The sequence below is a fragment of the Eleutherodactylus coqui genome, chromosome 4 (genome assembly GCF_035609145.1).
Source record: "Eleutherodactylus coqui strain aEleCoq1 chromosome 4, aEleCoq1.hap1, whole genome shotgun sequence".
Lineage (NCBI taxonomy): Eukaryota > Metazoa > Chordata > Amphibia > Anura > Eleutherodactylidae > Eleutherodactylus > Eleutherodactylus coqui.
The window spans coordinates 76,252,715-76,273,054 of NC_089840.1; the positions used below are offsets into that span (position 1 = coordinate 76,252,715).

The 20,340-nt window shown below is 41.6% G+C and overlaps 1 protein-coding gene across 1 annotated transcript in view; it reads right to left on the bottom strand.

Moving 5' to 3' along the window:
- Window positions 1-14,015: 14,015 nt before the first annotated feature.
- The window catches only part of RTN4RL1 (reticulon 4 receptor like 1), a 194,432-nt gene continuing 188,107 nt past the window's right edge, over window positions 14,016-20,340 (bottom strand). Inside the window, exon 2 of the mRNA XM_066599693.1 lies at window positions 14,016-15,587. Within this exon, the coding sequence (XP_066455790.1) occupies window positions 14,242-15,587 (1,346 nt within the window). The 3' untranslated portion in view covers window positions 14,016-14,241. The remainder of the gene's footprint in view (window positions 15,588-20,340) is intronic.

Below are 20,340 nucleotides of genomic sequence, written 5' to 3' on the forward strand. Positions count from 1 at the left end.
TTCTATTATGGCTGATTGGCCGGCTAGGGAAAACACCTCCCTGTTGACCAATCAGTCTATACACAACAGGAGATGTTGTAGCTAGGTTGTGAAAAAGGGCACGTATACACAGAGCTTACTGAGGGATTTCCAACAGGTGACACACTTAGGGTCTTTCTGCAGTGATAGGAAGAATGCCTTCATTGGTGCCCAGTGCCAAATCACAGGGTGCATATATTGAAGGCTCGGTCACGTGGGCCAGGTCTAACGTTATGACGTCACCCTGGCTTCACTTTCTGACTGTTGCCAGAGCACTGCAACAGTCCATTTGTATGTCTCTAATTTCCTACTGAGACACATGAAAGATTTCCTCATAGATTTAGTTTGAATTTCACAAGAAATTAATAGAATAATGCTCCATTGATCTACTCACCAAAACATCGGGCACATTTAGTAATGGTGCTATGCCAAAATGTTGACATAAATTGTGTCTTCTTTGGCACAAATCAATTAGACAAATTTACTATCGATTTGCGCCAAAAAGAACAGATCTTATGCCTTGCGTTCCATTTTACAAAAGTAACTGAAAAAAGGGTTGGGTTTGAGTGGGGTGAGGTTTCAGACAGATTTAGGAACTATGGAAGGTATTTATGATAAGAGGAATTTTTGACGCCAGTTTTCTGCCATCCTTTTTACCCTTCTTCAGTTTTAAGTATTACAAATATATCAAATGTACAATGTTGATGCATTTGTTGCATCTTCAAAAAGAGCTAGAGATGTGCCGTCGCTTTATATGTCACCCGCTGCAGTGAGATTGCAACAAATTTTGCCACTTTTTAAATGTGACATCTGATAAATGTTTCTGAAATCCTCACTCCCCTTCAATCCCGCACCTTTTTATAGACACTTTTGAAAAGCGGAGTGAGAGGTGTAACATCTATTCTTTTGGGCACACATCAATAGTAAACTTGATTTGAATGATTTTGCAATGAAAAAGGCACATCTTACACCAGCATTCCACCATAGTGCCAGTAGTAATTGTGCCCCTGTGACTTTTGTAAAGAGTTGCAAAGTTTGCCGCAATCTAACTCCAGTAGCTGGGTGGTGTAGAAAGTGCCTCCACATCTCCGGACATATTTGTACACAAGTTTGGAATACACTTGGGGGCATATTTATGAAATGCTGGTCTAAGCAAACCCTGCACCGATCTATGGCCGGCTGTCCACGGGCCATGCGGTATCCGCTCATGGCGAATTGCCCGCCATGAGCGGAGAATCACAATGATTCTCCGCTCTTGGACAGGTGGCGGCGCTTTCCATAGCAATGCTCTGGGAACCGTCGGCCGGCGTGATTCGCCAACGGTTTACTGACGGCGAATACACTGCCGTGGACAGGGGGCCTATTAGCGACAAATGTACTAAGTGGCTCAAGCCTCTTAATACATTTGTTTCTTTGCATGACCCCCATGGACGTCAGATGAAAGAACTACTTCATTTCAGGTTTTTTCTATAACCTACAGCAGTTCCTATTGTTCAGATAGTATTTCATGCTAAAAACACAGTTTGAGTGCTTCTAGTAGTGCATTGTACTTGGCACAATACTGAACCATAAAGGCCAAGATACAGCTCCGTATTGTGTGCAGTGTTGCATCTGTATTTACATGCTCAGGTGTGAATGAAGCCTTATGCTGAAGGTCTTGAAGAACGGACAATAGTACTATGACATTTTTGGCCTCTAGAAAAAAGCCATTAAAGCGTATACCCGGTTGGTCTGGCCGGAGTGAAAAAAAATCTACCATACAACAATGGAAGAAATTGTAGCCAGACGCTCCGCATTTGACACTATGTTCTACACCTGATCTACTTCACTTTATTTATACTATTAGTATTTTTAAACATAAGAACTTTTGTTTATGAAAAAAAAGAGATTGAATCTGTAGATGATCAAATGATTCTTTACTGTTAAAGCGATGAAACAGCAAAGAACATTTCCACCTTTTTAAGGAAGATAGAGCAATACGTCTGCAGCGCCACCTACTGCACACTGATGTGGTGCAACACCCCGAAACCGCTGGCTTTGTATGATATTCTGGCTTGGTTATCAATTCCCAGTCATTGTTATAAGGCTTGTTCAAAGAGTCTGACATTGACTTGCAGAGATGCTGCCTTCCAATAGGTGGTGCTGCAGAGGTATTGTTCCATCTCTCTTATTTGCATATTTCCCAGAGGAGCATGCATGGCCTTATTAATCTCCTCACTTACTTCTAGGTGCTCTCCTTAAGGACCATATTTTAAGAACTAACTCACAAGGAAAGTTCTATCTTCTGCTATATCTTAAGGGCCATTTACATGGGATGATTATCACACAAAATGAGTTGAAGCAAATTAAAATGCACAAGTTATGCCTAAATGCAAAACCATTGTGCGCTATTGGTTAACTTTTCATTTGTTGCACATTTTCACACAGCATAAAAATCATTGCTGGATCGCCAACTTCTTTGTGCGTCAAAACACTCCCTGTTCAGCGCTTTACATAGAATGACCTACGCACCCACTCAATGGAGCAGATAAATAATAGTTGGGATGGGTAACGCTGGTATGGGGGGAATGTGTTGCATTGTCATGGCAGCGGCAGATGGGGGGGTCCTTGGAGTCAGCATAAAAGTAGGGTTGGGGGAAAGGCAAGGGCTGGCTAGCCACCTCCTCCCCCTTTGATTAATGGTTATGGTGGGTCTGTTGCCTCTTGGCTCTGACAGGACGGAATTCTTGCAGAAAAGGTAGTGTCTAGTCTTGTCACGGCTAGCGGGTCTGCGAGTTGGGACATGGGCAGCTGGAGGCAATTGGCGATATTGAGTCTCCCAATCCAGTTGGCTTGCGGCAGGAGGCAATTAGGAAATTGGGTTCTCCCGAGTCAGTTGGTGTGTGGCATGAGGCATTACGAACATTTCCCAAAATGGTGAGGTGACAGATGTTTTGGGGCTCCAAGGACCTCCCCCCTTTCGGTTTTATGGTTAAAAGTGGGGTTTAACGATATGTTAATTTATGTAAAGTTATGTTTTAATAAAATGGCTGCTGTGGTCAAATTATCCAAAAGTAAAAGCATGTATGTCGTTATTTGAGAAGGTGGGGGGAGATTGGTGGAGATATAAAATGGGTAAGGCTACAGCTGAGCTGGAACAGTAGATGGCTCATTAATTAGTTCTGTTCAGTGGCATTATTTGGGCTCCTTACGGCACTATTATATGGGCACTGAATGCTGCTATTGTTTGCCTTCTGTATAGCCACATTGTTTCAAATAATGCAACTACACTATAAGACTGAATGGCTGCAATGTATTTGCACATATGCTGTTCCTATGTGTGTTGTGTATGGTGGCACTCCATGGCATGTGGGCTGAGGGCACAGTCGTGTGAGGAAACACTGGACACATGAAGAGTGAGAATTGAGTTTGTACTGTGCATGCAGTCGGTGCGAGGCAAAATGAAACCTACAGTTTGCATAAGTACTAGAAATTGGATAGCCGCAGAGAACCAGCGGGATCCTATCCTGATTCTGTTCTTTATTTATCCAACAGAGACTACAGAAAGTTCACACAGAGCATTTTTTATGGTTTTTGTCATTATTTAGTGAGTTTTGTGATGTACCAAATTGCAATGACCAGATATTGGATGTGCATGAAAATATGGTTTTCCATTCGCATACCTTTTTCGTCTGCATTATTTGCCCGTTTGTAAAGCATCCAACCTCTTTTCAAAGCAAATTGTCTCCGTGTTATCTCCATGCTATTTTTATTATAGATATATTGCTAGGCAGTGTTTACTGTCCCACAGACCATGCTTTTGGGAGCCGTATACTGGAACCATCTAGCATCCACTGGTTTAATCCCTTTTGGGCATCTATTAGTTATATTGGCTTAAAGTGACCCTCCGGTTTCAGAACAAAAGTTTGTCCTGGGACCGGAGGGGGCAGTTATATTACCTGCTATTGGTCTTCTTTGCTGATCTCTCTCTGGTTCCACGTCCCATCTTCAGCTGTTCAATATGGCCAACGTAAGTGTTAGACTACCAATGCAGAATTCCAAAGCACTGGATTAGAGGTACATCATCAGACAAGAATCACAGCAGGTAATATACTCTCCCTTCTTCAGACAAGGGACAGAAGTTTGTCCTGAAACCAGAGAGTCGCTTTAAAATGTCAACCTTTTAGCATCCTATTGTAATTAGTTCCTAAATGCTGATACATTGTACCCAGTCATAAACAAAAAAAAAAAATAAGCCCTTAATGCTCTAGGACATATAGTACATGTATGCCATGGATTGCCTTGCCTAACGGTTCCATGCTGTACATGTATGTGATGAGGATCACATAGGCAGAAAAGCTGTTCACATGAGATATAGTGGGAGCTTAGACATGATTGATAGCTAGGTTTTATCTCTTATGATCAGGATCAGGCTTAACCCTATAGATGCTGCAGTTGCATTTAAGGAGTTTCATAGATTCTGTATTGTATCCAGCGGCATATCGGTCCACATTTACTGTAACTGTGCCTCTAGATAGTGCAAACTCATAGACTGTTGGTATCCCAGATGGTCCCATGTATGTTCTATTGGTGACAAATCTGGTGACTGGGCAGGACATGAAATGTGGCAATGTTGTGGGGACATTCCTGTGACACCCTTGTGCGTTCAGTTGAGCATTATCCTGCTGCCTCTTGGAAGCCGCCATGAAAGGAACACATGTGTCTGCAGGATGTCCTGAACATATCGCTAAGCTGTCATTGTCCCTCGTACGACTACTAGGGGTGACCGACTGTCATATGTGATGTCCCCCCCCCCCCCCCCCCCAGATCAGCAGATCAGCAGGAGGCAGTGTGCTACTCCACAGAAAAGGCAGGATTTAGGCGCTCACTCCTAGGTCTCCAAACACGAATATGGCCGTTGTCTGTGCCCAAACTAAACTAATGGTGCTACCGGTCTCTGGATGGCGGACAACAAAACATTTGGTGCTGCTCATGCTTGTCGGATGATCAGATAATCCTCTCAACTGGTGGTCTGTTGAGGGCGTCATGAGCCCACTCGCATTGTGTGCATGCCCTTATGCATCCACCTGACCCAAAACCTCCTAACAGTCTGGTCAGAATGGTGGGCCTTTTTGTCAACGTGACAATCCAGCTTCTTGCATTCCAATAATGTGCCCCCTTTCAAACTCTGTTGACTGAGAAAAATTGCATCATAGAGGCGTCTAGTGGTCAACAAGCTCTACACAAACGGAAAAAGAGGTCACTGTACACAAGTAGCCACTCAGAGCCTTTTTATAGGCCACGGGTGGAACCACTTTTAGGACCTCAGGTGACAAGACCGTTCATGTAATCACATCACAAGTCTAATCATTTCTATATCTGCCTGAGATGTAACTGCATGCTGAGTTTTGCAGCAAAATGCCAACTCTGTCTAGGTGCTTGATTTGTTTTGATGAGCAGTATATATGTACCCCTAAATGGTGCCCCTTATCTTGTTACCGAAAGAACAAACCACCACACAGCTACATTGATGGGAAGATGAAAAAACAAGTTAAAATGACCATCCGGACCTGGACAAAAAAGGATGGCCACACCGCTATTCTGACTACCTGATGCACACTGTACATTAGTATGCAACATTAGTCCAAGACACTACACATACTTTTAATAACCAGTGCTGTCCAGATGAGCAATACCGGCCAGTAAGAGCAGCATGTAATGTCTTAGAATACCAATGCACAGTGTGTATCACATAGTCAGAGAACCTGTGCAGCCATCTTTGTTTCTCCAGGTTCAGAGAGTCGCTGTAAGACTTTTTGAATGTGGCGATTAAAAAAAAAAAACAACCTTGGTCCTAAAGGTCTAAATAAGACCAGTCTTTAAAGGCTTTGGGTGGGATTGGAAATAAAGGGTCTGCTGTCTTTCCAGAAACAGTACCATGTTTATCCATAGACTGTGTTTTATATTGCAGCTAATTCTCATTTAAATAAATGAGGCTGAACTGCAGTACCAAAAACAGCCCATGGACTAATGAGGTGCTGTATTTGGAAACACAGCAGACCGTTTTTTGTAGTCCTGGACAATTAGTAAATTGTCCAGTACTACATAATTAATAAAACTCCACTTTTTTGTTTTATGACAGTGTTCCCCAGTATGAGTTATGTGGAACTTCGGGGTTCTACCAAGGGATTTCAGGAGTGCATTGATATAAAAGTGAGTGTGCTAGAGAAAGCAACCCTTTGCTGCACCCAGGCAATACTCCACAGTGTCACTCACCATTTTGTAAATGTAGAACTTACCCTTAAAACAACAGGAAGCAAAATATCAAACTAATCTGGTATTTCCCAACTTTTTCAGCCTTAGGGCACCCCTGGGAGAAATATAGGGGTGTAGCCTATCACAACGTACGATTTTATCTCCTTCTTGAGGCCCCTCTCGGTGAGCCCACTAGTAAAATCACCCCCTTCCAGTGGCCTCAGTAGTAATAGCGTGTCACAGATGCCCCTGAAGAACCCTGGCATCAAGGCCTTTGATGCCCCCATAGTGTCTGACACAGACCTCCACATCTTCTTTTGTATGGTCCTATACTGCCTACCATAGATACTCCTAAAGGGCCCAAACCTCAGATTCTTCCATAATGTCTGCCTTAGACTAACCCATAGTGCCTGTCCCAGATGCCCCAATCAATTTTATGGCCTCAGATGCCCTATAGTGCCAATCTCAGATGCTCCTAACAAATACTGTCCCCCTCTGTGTTCCAGCCAAACAGCATCCCTACAAGCCTATTACAACACATGACAGATGCTCCGGACGTCTTCGCTGAAGCAATCAGCTGACTCTGCCCGCGATCCTGTGCTACTGCTAATAGGTGTAGATACAGAGCACATACTGATCCAGGGTAGGAGTGAGCAGATCGCTTCAGCACAGCAACTGGAGCATCTGTAATGAATCACAGAATGAGAGAGTTGGAAAAGTTCAGCAGACTTGTAGGCATACTGCCCAGTCCGAGGTTCCAAATGGCTACCCAATTATGTTTTACTGGCCATTAATATGGCTGGTAAAAAAAAATAACTGACACCAGCCTTTAGGCAAAATTACCAGCAAGGCCAACTGCAGCACCCCTGGCAGGTTCCCACGGCACATTAGAGGCCTGCAGTACCCTGGGTGGGAATCACCGATCTATTCACTTAAGCTACAGTGCCAAATACTTCATAAAATGGGTTTTAGATGCCCAATATACCTTACTGTATATTCCTGATGCACAAGGTTTATGGGAGGTTTGCCTATTGGTCAGGTTTGAAAGGTTACAGGTTTTGCAGGAGATTAAAGGGAAAAGATAGCCATATTTATCCCCCATAAAGACCTTAGGCATCACAAAACAGCTTTTGATAATCTAGCAAAGCTGAATAACCTACTTCTCTGATCAGGAATATTTTCCAGAATGGCATTGCCCACTACCTGGGACCTTTATATGTGCAGACTTGCCTTTCCATGGTGCAAAGATTTAGTTTGCTGCCCTAGTCCTTTAGGCTAGGGCAAGGTGATCCCAAACACCTATGCCAGTCTCTCACCAGACTTACCCAATCATAATTAACTACAGACCATAGTTCTTACATTTTCAATAAGAGATTGATTGCATTTGATTCTAAAATGTGAAACACGAAAGTTAACCATCATATAAATGCCACACAGAATCCTGCCTGATGCTAAAACTTTTGGACACCATCTTGGAGATTCACTCTCTGTCAGTTGCTGCTCCTGATAACGTGGCTCAGTGACCAAAATGCTTCTTTTCCATTGCACCCAACTATATTGGAGTCTCAGTGGGCTGTATTGGAGATTACATCCTGAGTAGCGATGAGCAAACATTTCAAAATTATGTTTTGGCCTGTTTGCTGAATTTCATCAAAAAGTTTGGTTCAGTCAAAATTAGTTTGAACTGACCTGGAATTTCACCAATACCCATAAAAGACTGGTCGTATTTTAGAGGGCTCAGCCGAGACAAACTGCCCAAAGGTCAGGTTCACACTGAACCACACTTTTAGCAAAGTTTGACCCAAAAATGGGTTTAACTACTTTGGTTTGATCAACATTAGTCCTGAGTTTAAGATAAGTTTTCTTCAATTAGTTCTGGAGTTTTCAGGGTTTATACCCAAGATGTTGAAGATGATTCTTCTTCTGAATTCAGATCACTGTTTCTTTTGGTAAGTCAAGAAGATTTTTTTTTAAGCTAAACCTTTTTTAAATTGTGGCCCCCACTATAAGGGTTCCCTTAGGAAGGGAGTGCAAAGTACACAACATTCTCACCCGAAAAGTGTCTACTCAGTTTTTCCCAAATCCGACTTGAAACATTGACTATTTTAGACTGAACGTTAACTACTTCGGAAGAAGGAAATGTTGGCAAGTACTAGCAGGGAGAATTTCTTGGAACTACAAGGTCTATTCCAAGGATAACTACTACACTTCCTTCCAAGCTCTGCTTGCAGAAAACATTCAGCAGTTTCTACTTCTGGAAAACTTTCTAGCATAATCCGAGTCAGCCCCTTTCCTCAGTACTTCATTGTAAATGTATTTTCCAGTTTTGTCCATATTTTCTTCAGAAACAGAAAATGTCACCTAGCAGAAATGTGCTATAAATACCTATTGGATTCTGTGGAGTTCATATTGCATGCTCTGCTAAAACAATCTGTCTGAGTAGATATGTATTTCTTTAATCTTTTTATACAGAACAATATGGAGCCTGTGAATAACTGCCTTTCATAAGTCTAGTAGTTACTTTGCTAGCTGTGGTACAAAGATAAAGTGGCTTTCTCAAGGACATAAAGTGTAGGCGTCAAAGCTAAGTCTGCACTTCTATAAACTAGCCTTCAAGCTGCGGTGACACTTCAGTCTAGACATTGAATACAGAAAAATATCATTATATTAGCATTACATAGTCATTTCCTGTTACTATAGGGGCTATGAAAAGTTGGGCCCCCATTGTAGTTTGACCAAGAGGAAGATTTCAATTACCAATGGGCTTTCTTGTCTCAAATATGAGCTCTTGTAGTGTGAATCAGCTTGGGGACATAACATTTTTCCTATAACTCTTCCATCTCCTCTACATACAAGCTTCTCAAAAATATAGTCCTGGCCGTAGTTACTGGATCAATCCATTGACGATTTATCATTCACAACATCATTACTTATTGTCACAATCATTTGTAATTCTAAACCTGTGGGGTAGTAATGAGACCCCATTAGTTACTCACTCCACCATAGGCCATTGTCAGTAGTAAGACGTCTTTTAACCTTTTCCAATCCAATTTGTATCCTGGTTTCCCTAGGGGGCTTACTCTTTTTCTGCAATTATACAACGGCGCTATCTGCTGGCTAAAGCCAGTACTGCATGAGGTGACACAGATGGGCTTCGACAGCAGAGAGGCTGGCAATATACAGTAAGAGAACCCCGACGGACGTCTTCCAACATTGGAGCTGTACAGCCTTAAATCATAATGTCTTTAGACGTCAGACAGTGGATTGGAAAGGGTTAATGCTTTATAAGTAGGTTTAAAAAGCGTGTTAATGTGTCTTTCCATGCTGTGAATGATTTGCTGGAGTATAGAAGATAACTAGTACTTTTACTATATGTGCAATTCACCAGATATGTTCCACATTCCTAGCATGATGTTATAAAAGATATGCATTGTTCCCAGGTCCTGACGCATCCATCAGGTCCCAACTCAATCAGTGGAGCATGGCCCTACTGTACCTTGATTTTCTTCATCCGCAAGTGGGTTCAGCGTTTGTAAAGCTTATGATTACTGTGGTCTTCTTTTTTCTTTTGCCTTCCGACCATCTTTATTACATTTTTTATTGCCCCTTCCATTCTCCCATTCACTGCATGGGACCTGTTAATAGTTGATGAATAAACTCCATTTAAAGGAGTTATCTAATGATGTAAGAAAACACATGTACAAATCACTTTTGCATCCTCTCAGGCCTTCTGATATCCTATAGTATAAAAAAAACACCTGATGTCGCCCAAAGTCCCACCTCCCATCTGCTCCTCTAGGGCGGAGACAAACACGATAGAGAAGGGCTTCGTCCCACTCTCTGTGCATCGGCACGTGATTTTGTGATGTTACTGAAGGGGCTAGCTACTGAACTAAGTCTGACAACCAGCCCATTCAACAACACCACAGAATCATGTGCCGACACACAGAGAGGGGGAGGAAGATCCCTGCTATTTGTGACAGTGATTTTTGTGATCGATTGACCCTCTTAAGGGGCAATAATGTGAGAACATAAGTCCTGTTAATCATTTGCATCCCTCTCCAGAGTTGTCCTCAACAGGTCCACCAACAGTTATGGCTTGCTCAGGTTCATAATTGTGTATGGGAGATATGAGATAGAGTTCAGGGGCCGGTCTATATGACTGTATGTGTTCCATATGTTTGTAATGGCGGCCCTAGCTATTTATGATACTCTGGTCGTTGCCCCTGTGCTTTTCCTTTGATGTTAGGCCTTATTCATACTTCAGTATTTGACCAGTATTTTTTGTCATTTTTTAAAGCCAAGATCAGGAGTGAGTTCAAGAAGAATTACAATATTATGGCCACAGAGGGTAGACACGCTGCAGAATTTCCACAACAGATTTGGCCAGGTACACACGAGCGTATTTCCTAGCTTTGTGCTGCCCGTGTAATTATGTGGACAGCACACAGCTCCATTATGGCATTTATGGCTATACATATGGACATTTTTTTCACACGGATCCATGGTCTGCGTGAAAAACTCATGGCCCGTTCTATTCCTGTCTGTAAGGGAGGTTTCAAACGGCCATATGCACAACTACGTTGCCAATACGGAACGTAGTTGCACATGAATGGCTTTTTTAAAATTTCTTCTCAGGCTGTTCAAACTCAGTGCCATAACACAGGAGTTTGAAAAAAAATAGTGGAAAGATATGTCCTGCCCATAGTAGTTAATACTACATGTGGGAAAGATTGGGCAAGTCCTATCTTCTCTTGCCCGTACAATAAACGGGTGAGAATCCCACTAGTGAAAACAAAACCATTGAATTCAATGGTTTCGGTTTGTGTGTGCAGTTCTTGGTGACTTTGCACTAAATCACTTGTGCAAACCACATCCATTAAAACCCATTGATATCAATAAGTTCCCTCACATGGAGGGTCTTGGGGTGCAAAATTCGGTTGCATGAAAAAATGTGTGACATGCTCTGTTTTTGTGTGCATTTGTGCACCCGAGGCCCCGTAGGAGTCTATGGGGTGCGCAAATGCACACTTGTCCCTAACAAAACCATGCACTGAACTGCGCAATTTCATGGTTTTAATCAATAACACCTGGGAAAAAGTAGGCTAGCCAACTAAGTCGGTTGACCTGCCAACTAAATTGTCTGCCCCACCTATTCAAACATGGCGCAGTAGTGTCCTACGCCGATGGGAACAGGCCCAGCAGTGCAAAAAAAGTACAGTAAAGGAATGTGGTTACGCTTGTGTGAAGGTGGATTTCCCACGCAATTTCAGCAAAATCTGCCGTGGAAGATCCCTTGCGGTTAACCCCTAAAAAGTCTCCGTTGTTTTATTTCTGTGTTTATGATCCACTTCTAGTTTGGGCTTAAAAAAATGAAAAATACTAATTAAATACCAAAGTATGAATGAGGCCTTATTTAAAGTCATTTGCAGAACCACTTGTCACAGTCAATGCAATAGCGCCTCCAGACCTAATTAAAATAGTAACAAGCAGCTGAGTATCTGATAGAAGATTAGATAATTATGTGGGGTATTCTGCAGAAGCAAAATCTAACACCCTTTGTGGAAACATAGATTTTTTTTTTAAAGCTGATTCCATGTGCTACCCATTTATAAAGGTAAAAAAGTTATCAGGAGATAAGACATCTACTGGAGCAGAAGCGATACAATGTGCCGCACATTTCACTAAACCCTGAACTCTCCCATCTAAATACATTGCGAAGAGGGAACGAAAATCCAATTTGCCTGTCACTTGCTTGCCTCCTTGATTAGATAATAAACACCCTGACGCTCCATGGATATAGTATATTACATCAAGAATACAATGTTAGGGGCCATTACTACTGTAATAAACAGTGGTCAGCACATTAAAAAATGGTAATAAGGCAGCATAACTAGCGCATACAAATATGCTTTGTATTCAGAAACAATGAGCCAAGGGAATGAATAGAAACAGCCTGAAACCGCTGTATTCTCAGCACATCAAACTAGGGGGGAAAAAAAAGCAAGGAGAGAATTTTTTTTTTTATACCCAAGGCTATTTTTTATTATAGTTTATTTCCAAGTTCTCTTCTGGTCACACAAGTTTTCTTACAAGGAAATAACATTTTATTGTGTGTGCAATACTCACTAGATCTGTTATCTATATCTGGTTAACACTGCTACTTTTTACCGGCAGTGGGGTCATCTATCAGGATGTGAACTCCAGCTTTCCAGGGCAAAAAAAAATCTTTTTTTTTTCTTTTTAAGAATAGGACTTTGCAGGTTAGGTATATATTTTATAATAATGTAGATATATATATATATATATATGTCTTTTATTTTATACATATATATTTTTTTGCTCTTGGTAAAACTTGAGTGTATTCTCTTGATAGTCCCCAGAGTTCTGCACATACTGTCGAGCTAATCCCAAGACAACGGTATTTGACTTTCTGTGAAGGTTCCATAACAGCCTTTAAATATAGAGTTACAACACAGCACACTCTGCAAGTAGTGATAGGCACGTTGACTTCCCCATCAACAGAACAATAATCTTCTGATCAATTGCAACCCTGTTCTCGATCGATTTAAGGTACGCTTCCAAATCCCACTCATGGATCCTTTCTGAAAAATCTGTTGTTGAGTCCCTTTGTCACTGGGACAAAACAAGATACGAGATGGCCATGACTGATAAGATTGTTGTCTTGACAGACCATAAATGGGACTCTTATCCTTAGGTTATTATGAATATGGTCCATGTCTGGTGATTCCTGACTAAAGTTTTTGTCTTCACAGACATTACATTGGGCTCTTACGCCTGTGAATACCTCTAGACCAGCTATAAGGCTCACATCAACTAACACTGATGGGAGCGCTCTTTTCGTTCCAACTACTTTTTGACCAACCGCTCCCGAGTAAGACACTGACTTCTATGGCTGAATATTTATGATGAACCCATGCTGGATATACTTTATACTACCTGCTTCTTCGGTAAGGTAACTTTAATACCCTTCCCTAGGTTATTGGGTTGGGTTATCGTTTTATTCCATGGGTCATTGTTTTAAGTTGATTATTCCGCCACTCTCCCAAGATGGCCACTATTTTGTATTCACTACTGCTGTGAATATATTTAGGCATAACCCCCTTCCCGAAAATAACTAATGCCAGAGCTGAAAGCCAATAATGCCTATTTGCTATAAACAAACAGCACAGTTTTCTTTTTCGGATGTTTCAATTTTTTTTTTCAGATATAGCCATAGAAACATTTATAGACACACTTATGGGTATTTGGACAGTAGAGGGTAGGTAAAGGGCTGTGTCATTAAATAACTATGTGGATACAGATACAAAATAAACAGGCTGCCTGCAGGAATCTCTTTTCTATTTTTATTTTTTAACAAGTCCTATTGTACGCTTGCAACCTTCCTTTGGTAGCATGGCAGCTAAGCCCTGCTAGAATAAGATAATATGCCTGAGTTTTTTTGTTTTTCTTTCAGGATTTGTAGATTGTCTTCTGAGCAGCATTGGCCCAAAGACCAATAACAATTGTATAGGCCAACGAAACCAGTTGGAGACATTACTCACGCAGTGTCTTTTGCATGTGTAGGAGGCCTGGCTTGCAATGCTTGTGGGATTTTTAAACAATTATGTTCCCACTTTAAAGATCAAAAAATATATAAAAAACAAACAGGAAGGATTAGTAAGAATGCCCCGTTTTGCATGTCTAGTTGGTAACAAGAATGAGTAATGATTTTTTTTCTGCAATGTCTTTAAACGACATGCAAAGTTGGGGCAGCATGTGGTAGGCTTGTGATAAAGCTTTTCCCCCCAACTGCTTTGCATCCAGTTAACATTTATAATCCACCAACACAAGCCAATTGATCATAAGAAGCCACTTTCATTCATTCTCCTTGTCAAATCCTCCATACACAAATAAAGAAGAATAACAGAAAGAAATGCTGGTCCTTTAGAAAGTGGTGGCAGTGGCTAGAGTTCCTTCCAAAGTTGGTCAGCGTACAATGACGGCTAACACCAGAAGGAAGAGCAGCAGGGACACCCTGACCCCATCACATCTGTTGTTTTCTGCTGCCTGCTGCACTCCACTTGGCATTCTCATGGACGTCCTCCGTGTACATTTAGTCTTCCTTTTTGTTGAAGGAGTGGGCATACTGTCAAAATTGTATTTCAGTTGGTAATCCGGCACATAATCCTGCATGTCATGTGTGCTTTTCCCAGATAGGGGCTTTGAGATCCGGTTTCGGTTTTTGTGACTGGTGCAGTTCTTACCAGGTTTCCTTGTTCCTGGACGTGGGTCTGGATGGGCAGCTGGCTCGTTTTGGTGCAAATCTTTTCCTCTTTCCTTCGAGGAATGGTGTGAGTGGTGCCCTTTATGTGATATCTGATGCGTGGTACTGTAAGTATGAGTCTTAATTTGGTGAAGAGACTCTGAGCCAGAACAATGCACATAATCTTCTGCTATTAGAGTTTTTAGGTCTCTACCCTGCATTCGATCAGGCGACTCACAAATAACATTCGAGCTAGTCCCTCTAAACTTTCGCAACCATTCCCACAGGGATCTGGCTTTGCAGTCACATTCCCAGGGGTTATCATTAAGCCTCAAAAACTCCAGAGCAGAAAGATGTGCTAAACACTCCCCTTGCAGTTCCGATATACTGTTGTTAAACAGAAATAGTGTGGTCAGCCTCTTAAGATCATGGAAAGCATTTCTATGAATGAACTGAAGTTGGTTCTGATGAAGAAGAAGACGATCCAGGTTGACCAAACCTCTAAAGGTATTCTGATGAAGGCTCCAAAGCTTGTTTCCATGCAAAAATAGATGACTCAGGTTGACCAGATCTATAAAGATGTCATCTTGTAGAAACTCAATGTGGTTGTTTTGAAGGTAAAGAAATTGCAAACTGTGGAGTCCGCTAAATATCCCAGTAGGAAGAGAACTGAGGCCACATTTGTACAAGTTTAAGGTATGAAGTCTAGACAAACCTTGAAATGTCTCTCCTGCCAAAGCCCTCAAATTGCGATTGTCTCCAAGATCCAGTTCTTCAAGGTTGTCAAACCCTTCGAAAGTCTCTGGATCAATGAAGGTAATATTGTTGCTGTAAAGCCACAGAGTGACTAATGAAGGGCTGAAATGTCCCCTTAGGAGCATGGTTATCTGATTGTTCTGAAGAAATATCCTCTCGCTGATTTCTGGAATCCCCTCAGGTACAGCCCCAAAGTTGTGAGCCTGGCAGCTGACAGTCATTGGTGAAGGGTAACATATACAGTTTATGGGGCATAGTGATATAAAAGGCAACTGCAGTCCGAAAAGAACCAAAAATAGATCCAAGTGACACCCTGAAACAAGAGAGAAAACAATAAGTATTTCATATTGTTAAAAGGCATTCATGACTATACATATAAATAATGCAAATATAGACAATGCAGATATAATGTACATCAAAAAGCTCAAAGAACGGAAAGAAGAAGAAGGAAAAAAGAAGAAAGAAGGAAAAAAGGAGGAAGAAGAAAGAAGCAGGAAAAGGAAAAAGAAGAACCGAGAAAAACAGAGGAGAAAAAGAAGAAAGAACAAGAAGAAGGAAGTAGAAAGAGAAGAAAGAATAAACAACTCTACAAGGTTATTGACTATATGCCTAAATTATTAAATAGGACTGATGAGCTCTCCTGAGCGTCTGTTATAGTAAATAGTCGTATTCCTCTTTAAGAGTTCTGTATTGTGCAACTCTACTGTTATTCCTCTTGAAAAAGTAGGAATAATTTAACAACTGGATATCACCATTCTCCTTATCAACAGGGTGTTTCCCTGCACTGTCTATGGAATATTTCACACAGGATGTGATTATGCCGCAGGACACAGCAAAATTTGCAACTGCGGAATCCCACACCAAAATCCATTGTTTTAAGGCTTATTTACACAAGCGTATATCGGCCAGCGTTTTCACGGCTGGCCGATATACACTTCCATTTGAGCAATTCCCAATATCTCCCCCCTCACCTTCTCTCTGCCTCTTTCCTCCCCTCCTAGCGGTTTGCAATGGGAGTGGGCGGGACAGAGCGAAGCTTTGCTCCGCCCCCTCCCATTGCAGACGCCGGAGTGGAGGAGAGAGGCAGAGAGACAGTGAGGGGGGGGGGGGAGAAAGTGGGAACTGCTCATATGGATGCGTATATTGGCCGGCCGTGAAAACGCCGGCCGATATACGCTCGTGTAAATAAGACCTCAAGAGCAGCTTCAGACAACCGTATGCATAATTGCACATGCATATTGTGTGCATATCTGCACATAGTACTGTACTTTTTGCGCACACAGGGCCAGTTCAGATGTGTGTGCTAAACGCTCACGCACTAATTTAAAAAAGGCTATCAGTGACTGACTAAAGTCCTATCAGTGACTGACAGCTACCTGTAAATGACTGTACATACAGTGAAGGCTGTCAAACACTGATAGGACTGCCCATTCACTGATAGGACCGCTCATTCACTGATAGGACCGCCCATTCACTGATAGGACCGCCCATTGGACTGTTCAGATCAGGATGTGCAGAGATATAAATGAATAAAATGCAAGTTATACTGAATCTTACTCCATAAAACTATATATCATTCTGCTCAGCTTCTCCTGCTCTATCACATGATGCCTGCTGTTTGGACAGAATGTTCAAGCTGAAAGATTCCCTTTAAGTACGTGTTTGTAAGTACTATTTACAATTTATCGGCATTCTTATAATTCTTCGTACATAAGCAATGCATAAAATATGTAATGAAACAAGCAGTATGTCACTATAATGCTCAAAATGCCAATTCTGTGTGTATTTTGCTTTTCCTACACAGGGGTTAAGAGCATCTTAAATAATGAATCTTCCATTAAAAATAGATTGTGTTTGAAATATCATGGACTTCTACTCAAAGGTCATTTCTTGCCAAACTTTATCCTCTCACTCATTACCTTCCTGTGTGTAAAAAACCGAATGTGAATCTGACATGCATACACAACAAAGGATTCAAGACAGGCGAATGATCAGAAGCTGTACAACACATCACAATGTATTAGTCAATGCAGATGAAGGTAAAATCTGTCTTCACTTACTCTCTATATTTTTTCCTAGGTCAGAAGACCTAATAAGTGAGATGAAGCAAAATGAAGAATATCATAAAACACGTTTTAAATGCTAATGTTAGTTGAATAGAAATGGACACTAATTGCCTTCAGTATAATTAGCAACTGAGGACTCACATACTTAAAAGGAGTCTATCACCAGATTTTGGGCGACCAACTGAATACACAGGTGGGGGCCCAATGATTTTGCATGCACCGTCGTCTGTCCGGCTGGGAAAGATTGACAGTGCATTTGCATGCTCGCTCAGTGATGGCGCGAACATGGAGAGCGGAGCTGGAGACGTCACAAGATACTGAAAAGGCGAAGTTTTATCTGCGATGGGAAGAGATACAGCCAGACCGCAGGAACGCCCATTGAATGGTGCTACCCTTATTTGCATATAACGTGTAGCCCAAAAAGAGGGCCATATGGGGCAAGTGGAGTCACACTGGAAAATAAGAAAAAGGTACCATTGTATTCTTCATATCATCGGGTAACCACCTGGGTATTCAGTTGGTTACCCAAAATCTGGTGACAGACTTCCTATAAGATTTCCTATGATGGGAAATGCTATTTTCCTTTCTACTAGTCCAAGGGCTTACTGGCACAGTCGCATTATGGCTCAATGTTGAAAGGAGCCATAATAAGACTCTCATACAGGTACTTGAATGCCAAATGGAGGTATATGGATTTTTTTCTAATGATCAGTGTCATGTTTTAGTGAATGCTGTATATGTACCAAGGCATTATGCATCTAGAAGAGAAGACCTCTGTACATACAGCACCCAATGGAATTTGTATAGCAGCACAAAAAGGCTGTGTGGCTCCGTACTAAGCTCAGTATCAGTGTGCATGAGCCCTAATAGCAGTGGCTACCTTAGGTTAGGTGGCAACCTATGCAAAAATGTTTTTCGGTGTTCCCCTGTCCTAAGAAAAAAAACTATGTATATTGCACTGATAGGCAGTCAGGCTGTATGTTGTTTGTGCAGAAAGCAGCACGATAGCAGTACACCCACACCAGAAAAGTTCTGTGAATAAATACGGTTCCAGAACAAAGCTCTGTGCATAAATATATCACTAGAACCAAGCTCATAACAAATGCAGCACCAGAACTAAGCTCATGATATAAACACAGCACCAGAACAAGCTCAGTGTATAAATACAGCACCAGAACCAATCTCAGTACATAAATACAGTTCCAGAACCAAGCCCATATGATAAATACAGCACCAGAACTAAACTAATATCATAAAAACAGCACCAGAAATAAGCTCATAACATAAATACTGCACCAGAGCCAAGGCATGCTATACATACAACACCAGTATCAAACTAATAACATAAATACAGTATCAGAATCAAGCTCATAATATAAATACAACTCCAGAACCAAGTTCTGTATATAGATACAATTCCAGAGCCAAGCTCATAAAATAAATACAACCCCAGATCCAAGATCATAACATAAATACTGTAGCAGAACCAAACTCAAAACATAAATACAAAAGTAAAACTAAGCAATTGTGCTGTGGGGGTGCTGATGGGCTGACAGTGGCACCTCAGAACATCAAAGATGAGGAGACAGTGTCAGGAGGAAGATGATTTATTTAGCTCCACAAAACATTGCTGCACAGAAGAAGAAGATCATCCAGCCAGGTGTCGGAGAAATCACTTTATCTGGTGATACTCAAAGGGTATCGTAGCCTTATCAATCAGGCTATCAATCAGGTATGCCAAATTTGATGGTGAACCGGAGAAGAATACAGCGTGAATCAGACAAGTGGCATTTCAATATTTGCTTCCTCTTCTAAAGCAATTTATTGAGTAAAAAGGTATGTATAAAGAAAAAAACACACTGTAGCACAAGTTGATCATGAGCAGACACCGCCTGGCTGTCATCCAATCATCATATGACAGATGGGTTGGGTTTTTCCACTCAGCAATAATCATCACATTATTCTAAAAGTTACACTTAACATGTCAGATACAATGTCTCAAATTTACATGTGAAGATATAAAATTGCCAAATGATAAAGTTAGGAGTTACATTATCTCAGGCTTGCTGTAAACATATACAATTGCTAAATGCTGAAATTGGCAATTATCTTATCTAAGGCTTGTACAGTGAACACATATTCTGCTAGAGCCTTACCAAGCCTCATCCACTGATGACGTCTGTTTTTGACTACTTTTACAAGTCCTAGTAATGAACCATGAAATAAAATAATGTGTAAACACTATTACAGGTTACTCTTACACAGGTAGACCTAAAGAGGCAATCACCTCCTGCCTACATTTGCCTGGAACCCCCCTACAGCTTACTCTTACACCAGTGGACCTAAAGAGCTAACCACCTCCCGCCGACATTCGCCTGGTGCCCAACTACAGGCTACTCTTACACAGGTGGACCTAAAGAGCCAACCACCTCCTGCCTACATTCTCCTGGTGCCCCCCTACAGGTTACTCTTACACAGGTAGACCCAAAGAGGCAATCACCTTCTGCCTACATTCGCCTGGTGCCCCCCTACAGGTTACTCTTACAGAGGTAGACCTAAAGAGGCAATCACCTCCTGCCTACATTCGACTGCTGCCCCCATACAGGTTACTCTTACACCAGTGGACCTAAAAAGGCAATCACCTCCTGCCTACATTCGCCTGGTGCTCCCCTACAGGTTACTCTTACACAGGTGGACCTAAAGATCCAACCGCCTCCTGCCTACATTCACCTGGTCCCCCCCCCCCCCCCCCTCTACAAACTGGTGGCAAGCATCGGTTGCATGCAGCAAAGGCCAGCCCTTCCTAGTAGTAATATATTTGTATGGCTAGCTTAACTCCACAGCATCTTGAACAATGAAAACAGTCAACCCGTTTATCTTTACGTTTAAGGTGTCCTTACATAACTACTACACCTCAATATTATGGTCTATAGTTCACAATCAGCAATGTTTCTCTATAACCACAAGTTGAAGAGGCATCACTATAAGTCATGGTTATCA